Genomic DNA, 9,101 nt, shown 5'->3' with positions numbered 1-9,101 from the left:
CCTCAGAAAGGGAATCTACCGCCCCCCAAATTCCAATAATTGTTTGAAAGGCTGAATTATGCCTGTGATAGTTTTAGGGATACACATTAAGGTACTATACTGAAATTCATGGTTGACAGTTTGAGAAGTCTGTATTATTTTAACTATACCCAAACCGAAGCTCAACTGATAGAAAAATTACATGAAAATCCTCAAAGTAGGAAAAATATTTTCTATAGTAATATAAGGTTCTATTTTTTCAATGGGAAAAGTAATGATAAAGCAAGAACCCATTTCTGTATAACAAATATAAACTTGCCCAGCTACCTGCCAGGTATAAAAAAAATAGCACAAGGAACAGAGATAAATATAAACAGACCGAGCCTAAAGAACAAGGTATTTCATAGAAAGTATTTTATCATCAGAACAGGATGGTTTCCTATGTTTAAGATCTATTTATTGTGTTATTTTTACAAGTAGCAAAGTCCCTCCATTTCCCCCAGTTTTATACATGAATATAAAAAGCCACTGACTTCCACGCTGCCCCCTCCCCCTCCCCCGCTGACTGGGTTAATAGGAGGTTGTGGACTATGTACGGCCTCCAGAAGCAGCAGTGGTTTCCTGTGTGACTTGGCCTTGAACTCTAGCATGCTAATCAGTCATCCTCTTGCTGATTCCTTTTCTGTCAAAGGAAACCAAGATGCATTAAAACAGCACATTCTAATTGGGATATTTGCTCAGCCAAGATCGCTTTTTCTGTCAGCAAGTATAATTTTCTAGAGGCCCTTAGCAAAAGATGTGGTTGAAAATTATCATGGAAAAAAACCCATGCCTTATGTAGTTCATTAAAGTAGTTTATCACTTTGGCTCCTGGGCACATTATCCTCAAGATATTTGAACATTTTCTTCTCTTTCTTCTTTATGTACAAATATTCCCACCCAGAAACACACACAAATACAAATACTCACCTTCCCCCTGGAGTACCCATAGGAGAGATCTGATCTGCTCTGAGCCCTATAACAGTATACAGTTCACCCTTGAACAACATGGGTTTGAACTTCACAGGCCACTTACATGTGGATTTGCTTCAGTAGCGAATACTGCGGTACTGAGGACCCACTGCCGGTTGAATCCATGGATGCAGAACCGTGGATACGAAGGGTTCATTATAAATTATATGTGGATTTTCCCCTGGTTGTTTAAGGGTCAACTATACATACTTTCTTCAAGATTACAAGTATTATGAAAATTACTCAAACCATACACATAAAAAACATTTTCTGTCATTTTAATCAATAAATTAATCTTTCGGCTTACTTGACATATGTCATTATAAAATGACCTCAATTAGTAATTCTTGCCCATTAATTCCCAATCATCAAATAAAAGTCTACGTGGTATATAACTAAAGTGAAACATTAAAGAGTCAACTTGAAAGCAGAGCTGGCCAGCCTACTAAGTACACATAAACCTTACCAGTTTCAGAAAATCGATGAGTTTGTGAGCATCCTCCCCGGTGGAGAGGTCCACAAAGTCCTTGGGCAGCCGGCAGCTCAGGTAGGGACTCGGCTGAACTGTGACCTCGCTGTTGGTGCAACGGAAGGCCGGAGCATCCTTTACAAAGGAAAAGAAAAAGGAAAGTCGCTGAGAAAGTCCTTTTTTAAGTCTACTCTTCAAACTGAAAAAGATACCGGTGTAGCAATTCCCACTCCATGTCCTCTTCTGTACTACGTAGGGAAGAAAATCAGATACTGAAGTAAAAGAAAGCACCAAGGTTTTAAAAATACTTCCACATGTTCACAAGAAAATACACATCTAAGGTATCTGAAGCCAGAGTCCCTGCGGGGGGCTAGGTGGTCCCTGAGTGCTGGGTGTGCAACCACCATGGCCATGAAGGGCTGCGGGTCTCTCCAGGCCTGAGGCTGCCTCGAGTGGTCCCACACAGGCCAGCATGCTTTATAAACATTGTCGCTTTCCACAGGTGCACTGCTGGAAATACGCCTTAGAGAACAGAGTCAACAGTAAGGGCAAACGAGTGCTCCGAACCCCTAACGCTGCTGTGCTTTTCTCACGGCATTTTACAGACTTATTTGTAGATTCCTCTCAGCACCTATGTAAAACTGCAAATTCAAGGATCATATTTAACAAGTCTTCACATTCTTTACTGTACATGCTCTGAGTCTTGCATAGGATATTCACATGTTGCCTGGTGCTGAAAAGGATTTCAGAGTCAGAGGCCTTGTGTTTGGGCTTCATGGGTGGCAGAGACCTAGGTGAGGGATGGATCGTGTCCAGCACGTGGAGACAGGCCGGGAACTTGGGTGGAACGGGACCATGGAGCGCTAGAAAGCAGGCCACACCTTATGACAGACAGACCAGCCATCTGACAAGTACTCATGAAACCCCTGTCTGCTGGACCTTGTTCTAGGGGTGGGAGAAAAACTGGAAAACAAGATGGTAGACAGCCACCAAGCAAGCAAATAATAAATTAACAAGCTTGTTCCAGAGAGTAAAAAGTGTTATAAAAACAAAAGAGCAGGGCACTATGGTAAGAGGAGAACCATGCAGACGCCTCTTTAGAGGGGGGCCAGGTGGGACCTTGCTCAGGAGGCGACGTCTGGACTGAGAACTGAGAAGTAGGAGGAAAGCAGCCTCGTGAGGTCTGGGAGTGAACATGGCTTTGGAGGCAGTGGAAACGACCAGTGCAAAGACCTGAAGGCCAGGCAGGGCTTTGTGGCTTCGAGGAACAAAAGGAAGGCAGCTCTCTTTGCGGTGGAGGACAGACGGGAGGTGATGCTGGGGAAAGGCAGGGGCCAGTTCCTGTTGCCCTTCTGTCATCCCCAACCTCCAATATGAGGTTGTTTACATTAAGAAGAAAGAAAGGGAGGGAGGAAGGGAAGGAAGAATGAATGAATTTGGATCATACAGTGAATCTTGTGCAAACTGTTTCTATCCAATAACTCTGTCCCTCATATTTAAAAATAACCTTGTGTGGGCTTCCCTGGTGGCACAGTGGTTGAGAGTCCACCTCCCAATGCAGGGGACATGGGTTCGTGCCCCGGTCCGGGAGGATCCCACATGCCGCGGAGTGGCTGGGCCCGTGAGCCATGGCTGCTGAGCCTGAGCGTCCGGAGCCTGTGCTCCGCAACGGGAGAGGCCACAACAGTGAGAGGCCCGCGTACCGAAAAAAAAATAACCTTGTGCCAAATCTTCTTCCTTGACGCTCAGATTTAATGGCCCACAACTCTTAAGATGCCAGCAGGAATAAGATCCCTTCATTCACTAATTCGATCAAGCTTAGCTGTGCCTGGCACTGTGTGCACCCCAAAGACACATGGAGAACAGAGACCCCATCAATGGGCTCAGAAACCTACAGCCCGAGGCAGGACGCAGGCAAGTCCGCAGGCGAGGCCCACACAGCAGGGCAAGCGCCTTGATGTGGGGAAAACAGGGACCACAGTCAGATCTAGAAAAACAAGGTCCAGGACGGCCAGGGACAGAGTAAGGATGAAAAGGACTATATCAGAGACAGACAGAAGGAAAGATGTTCCCACAGAGGGCAAGGCAGCAGCCGGAGAAGCAGGAAGAAAGCCGGGAGGCGAGCAGGCGTCACGGAAACCAGGGGAAAGGGTGTGACAGGAACAAGAGGTAACAGCTCAGATGCGGCCCAGCGGTAAGGAAGAGCAGGGCTGTGCACTGCTCGCTGGAATTCCTGACACGTTGGTGGAGCCCTCACCACAAGCAGTTTCTTCGGAACCGGGGGTGGGGCAGGGGGAGGGGGCGAAGCGGGGGGAGCCAGGGGAGGCCCAGCGGCAAGCGGGCTGGGGAGCGGTGGCCACAGGACTAGCGAGTGGCCCGACAGCAGGAGAGGAACTCGCAGGACCCCACTGCCAAAATAATGTGTGCACGCGCATGTGTATATACACAAAAAATGCCCAGAAAACCTTAACAGAGGTGGTAAGAATGGCAATTTCTAGGTAGTAGGATTTCAAGTCTCGCCTCTTTCTAATTCTGTGTGTTTTTAAACAACCGTGTGAAAATAAAACTATTTTGTAAAAGACAGAAAACACTCACAAAAAGAATACGAAATGAAGAGCTCCGTGGACAGACTGTAGACGCAGAGCACTCTCATTTACTTTAGAAAGCCGCGTGTGTATGTGCAGGCAGGTTACACACCAGAATATTAACAGTGGTTCTCGAGGAGGTGGGATTATGGGTGACTTTAGAATTTCCTTTAAAAATGAGCAGGCATTACGGGGCTGAGGGAAGTCTTGCTTTCTATGACAGGAGGCATCAGAACACGGTTACTTGCTTACAGAGAAAGGAAGAGACTGGAAAAAGGAAAGAAGACAGATGGTACCCCAGGAACCTGGAGAGACACAGGGGCAGAGACGAGACTTGGAAGGAAGGATGCAGGTAAGTCTGTAGGTTTGACGACAGTTAAACGGAGTGAGTTCTCACCGATGGATTCTCTTTTCCTAAGAGGGAAGACATGAAAGCAGCTGCTGAGGAGGACTGGAGTGATGGACGGAAGCTCAGAGGAGCGTGGAGTGCGTGGAACGGCCACTGTGGACAGCAGGAGGGGACGGTGGCGAGGGCGACAGAACCTGCGGTCAGAGCCCACAGGAAGCTGGGGGTGGTGACTGGGACAAGCCCCCTCCCCGCCCCGTCTGCGCATCTGGGCGACATCCCTGTAACCGTGCGTGGCAGCCCGGGGCTGGGACCAGAATAAACAGATGCGTGACCTGACCCACGGTCCGGATTCTCAGGTGGGCAGGACAGAAGAGCCAAGAGAAAGAAAAATAACCAGAAAAGAAACTATCAGATGATCATCTTCACTTTAGACAAAGTGAAGTGAAGAAATCAAAGCGCACACCCTTTCTCTAATACAACTATTTTGTGAAAGCCAGAAAACATGCACGAGAGAGTACGAAATGAAGAACTCAGCAAAGCATCTATGAGTCAATCTGTGTCAGCACCTGGAGAACCAGCAAGCAATTCCTCAGTGGACTGACAGGCTTCCTGGGGATCTTTCTGATCATCTTACCTGCTCCAGGGCTTCTTCACTAAAATCACCCTTTAAGTTTCTTCCAGATAACAGTTCGTCCCAAGTAAACAGCAGCGCATCTGTGACTTCACCAAATGGATTAAAATCAATCAGCCACACCTTCCCCTGCAGTACAGAAAGAAAGATCAATAAGTATAAAATAAAGTCTGTAATCTGGCTTATCAGAAAGATCATCTTATTCTACCCAAAAGGTCATCTTAAAAATCATATCACTTCTTTCAAAAGACAGTTTCCTCCAGGCCCCATCTGAGAAGGGGCCGCCTGTCTAAGTGGTGCAGGCACAGCGCCAAAGGGGAGGCCGCCCGTAAAGGCGGAGGAGAGATCCTGAAAAGAAAGCCCGACGAAGACCTATACGTAGACTTCCGCCTCCAATCACACGAGAATTTTATGTCAAAAACCCAAGCAGGGAAAGGAAAATCTCACAAAATGGTTCCACCGAAGTAGCATGACTGCAATGCTCTCAAGGGTGACTTCAATGATCTTTCATGAAGAGGCCAGCAGTTCTCAGCACCATGCCTGAGCCCTGAGAGGTTTCTGCAAAGGCTTGTTTTTTTTTTTGTTTGTTTGTTTTTTTGCGGTATGGGGGCCTCTCACTGTTGTGGCCTCTCCCGTCACAGAGCACAGGCTGCGGACGCGCAGCCTCAGCGGCCATGGCTCACGGGCCCAGCCGCTCCGCGGCATGTGGGATCTTCCTGGACCGGGGCACGAACCCATGTCCCCTGCATCGGCAGGCGGACTCTCAACCACTGCGCCACCAGGGAAGCCCGAGGCTTGTTTTTTTTAAACACACGAAAGACATAAGAAAATGCTCAGCTGTCTTTCATTTCAATGTAATAACTGTTTTCTCTGCATGACAGAACTTGATGGTACATGAAAGGGAGATGAAGAAAAGAAATCAACCTTTAAAAGAAAAGCCATCTTCTCCTACTCTGAGAGTAGCGATGGCCAAAGTGACAGGTTCCAGCCTCAGGGAAAGGACATCTCTGACCCAAGTCAGACAGAGTCTGCACATTTGCACCTTGGTATAAAGTGGCAGAGCACTGACGTAAAGGAGCTGGAGAATCTGTGAAATCCTGCCAGGAGATTAAAGTCAACACATTTGATCACGCAGACGTTATGTGACATTTTACTAGATAAATGTTTCGTTGAAACTTTTATCTTTGCTCCTTTTGATTTTTCTCACTGAGACATTTATTTAATCGTACCGTTGTGTTGTTGGTAGTTTTTTCTGTAAATATGTAGCAATCGTGTCTTGATCAGCCGCGCATGTGTAAAATTGAAAAGGAACTGGACTGCTAAGCCAGCATTACTAATATCTAGCACTGTTTCTCATCTGTGTTAAAGGAAAAGTTTAAGAAAGATGAAACATCTTCCTAGGATTGGCTGCAAACTAGAAACCTCTAATAAGAGGCAAAGAACTACTGCAGGAAGTTTCTACCATATGCCATTGGCTAAGTTTCCTGGTTTCTACAATCCCCAGGAGAAACCCTGCAATTCCTTCTTGCCACTTGACTTGTATCCTCACTTCAGTTTGGTGCCCACTCGTACCTTCTCTGACTACGTGAAATAATGTCAGCCATCAATCAACTCCTTGGTATGATTTCAGCTTTGCTTTTTCAGCGATTACTCAGATGTCTCTGATATACTGTATGTTATTTTAACAAAATGAGTACTTTCTAAAATTCAAACCATTTCGACTTGAGATTTTATAACCAGTAAAACTATCTCCTTATTAAAAAGAAAGAAAAAAAAACGTTTGCACCTGTTAGCATCAGAATATTTAGCTGTAAACTAAAAATACGCCACATTGTAAAAAACAAATAAAATCACCACTGTTAGGACTGATAGCTGGCAGAATTTGTTCTGTAGTTCAGAAGCCATCCTCTAGTTTAAAGAAAAATAAGCCAGCTGTAATCAGGCATAAAACTATCAAGATAAGGATTTCAAACCTGTAATATGTTTTTCATGTCACACCTCAGGAACAAGACATCCTGAGAAATTCTGCTTCTAGGCAACCCATCAGACAAGAGTGGTCACACCGACCTTCCTAATATCAACCAACTGACCACCCCCCCATCCACCCAATTAAATCTCTATGCACCAAACACCGTGCCAGGCATGAGGGTATAAAGATCAGTAACACAGAGTCTACTCCTTGAAAGAGTTCAGTTCAGACCAGGACATGCACACATGTGCACACACCAGTATATGGACTGTTCACCATAGCACAGTGTGTAAAAGACTAGAAACAAGCTAAGCATTCATCCACAGGGAAGTGACTCATCAAACTAGATAGTACATCCACATAATGAAATACTATGCCTTGGAAATGGAAAGCTCTGCAAGATACACTGTTTTAAAAAAGTATAAAAAGCAAGGTGCAAGCGTATATCATATGATAACTCTTGTGTAAGAAAGATGGAAAAAAATAAGTATCCTGCTTGTTTTTGCATCAAGAAATACTGGAAGGATACATAAGAAACTAACACCATAGGAGTGCAGAGGAGCAAGGTTAAGAATCAGACCTTCTATGTATATTTTCACACTAATGACATTAACAAGCTTAATCTAACAAATATCTAAAGAATACTTAGCACATTAGAAATTGTACTTTCTTTCTCAATCACTCGTAAGACAGAAATAAAAAATAAAAAATGATGAGGCTGCAGATCCATTCTCAACAATATCAAAGTTACAAGATGATATTCATCCCCAAAAGCAATGAAATTAATAACAAGACAATAACCATACCAAAAAAAATACATAGGGGGACCCGAATCATTTTTCAAGTACCTAAAGTAGTTATTCTAAATTCTAGTTGTGCATTATCATCACTTAAGAAGTTTTTTCTTTAAAAATAAACTTCTGTTTTAGAACAGTTTTAGATTTATAGAGTTATTGCAAATATAGTACAGAGAGTTTTAATGTACTCCGCCCAGTTTTTAAATTTAGTTCTTGTTTGTTGTTGTTGAGTTTTAAGAGTTATTTGAGTAATTTTAGATAGAAGTTCTTTATCAGAAATGTGTATTGCACATATTTTCTCCCAGCTCTTGGTTTGTCTTTTATTTTTCTTATATTCTAATTTCCTTTTCCTGTTCTAGGATCTCATCAGCGATACCACATCACATTTAATGGTCATGTCTCCTTAGGCTTCTCTTGGTTTTCACAGTCTCTCAGACTCTTGTTTTCAATGACCTTGACAGTTTTGCAGATTACTGGTCAGACATTCTGCAGAATGTCCCACAACTGGGATTTGTAATACATTTACATTCTTTTCTCAGTTTCTGCATTCCATTCTGGGATTCCCCCAAACTCCTAAATGATTTTTTTAAATTGGTATACATTAAGATTTATTCTTTTTTTTAAACATCTTTATTGGAGTATAATTGCTTTACAATGGTGTGTTTCTGCTTTATAACAAAGTGAATCAGTTATACATATACATATGTTCCCATATCTCTTGCCTCTTGCGTCTCCCTCCCTCCCACCCTCCCTATCCCACCCCTGTAGGTGGTCACAAAGCACTGAGCTGAGCTGATCTCCCTGTGCTATGCGACTGCTTCCCACTAGCTATCTATTTTACGTATGGTAGTGTATATATGTCCATGCCACTCTCTCGCTTTGTCACAGCTTACCATTCTCCCTCCCCATATCCTCAAGTCCATTCTCTAGTAGGTCTGTATCTTTATTCCCATCTTACCCCTAGGTTCTTCATGACCGTTTTTTTTTTTCTTAGATTCCATATGTATGTGTTAGCATATGGTATTTGTTTTTCTCTTTCTGATTTACTTCACTCTGTTTGACAGACTCTAGGTCCATCCACCTCACTACAAATAACTCAATTTTGTTTCTTTTTATGGCTGAGTAATATTCCATTGTATATATGTGTCACATCTTCTTTATCCATTCATCCGATGATGGACCCTTAGGTTGCTTCCAAGAAGCTTCTTAAAATACATATTCCAAGGCCTCGTCCCAGACCTACTGGATGGGGGCGCTGTAGCTCTGACATACCGGGCAGGTAGAAGCTCTCAACACTGAGTCCACCTGCCC

The 9,101-nt window shown here is 43.9% G+C and overlaps 1 protein-coding gene across 1 annotated transcript in view; it reads right to left on the bottom strand.

Annotated features, from left to right (window-relative positions):
• Positions 1–423: 423 nt before the first annotated feature.
• The window catches only part of CDC123 (cell division cycle 123), a 56,087-nt gene continuing 47,409 nt past the window's right edge, over positions 424–9,101 (bottom strand). Inside the window, exons 11-13 of the mRNA XM_082842951.1 lie at positions 5,028–5,153; positions 1,457–1,594; positions 424–661 (exon numbers count right to left, since the gene is read on the bottom strand). Coding sequence (XP_082699077.1) covers positions 635–661; positions 1,457–1,594; positions 5,028–5,153 — 291 coding nt within the window. The 3' untranslated portion in view covers positions 424–634. The remainder of the gene's footprint in view (positions 662–1,456; positions 1,595–5,027; positions 5,154–9,101) is intronic.

This window comes from Leucopleurus acutus, assembly GCF_964270905.1.
Source record: "Leucopleurus acutus genome assembly, chromosome: 1".
Classification (NCBI taxonomy): domain Eukaryota; kingdom Metazoa; phylum Chordata; class Mammalia; order Artiodactyla; family Delphinidae; genus Leucopleurus; species Leucopleurus acutus.
Note: the sequence above shows the minus strand (reverse complement) of the source record. Positions and strands in the feature narration are given on the sequence as shown.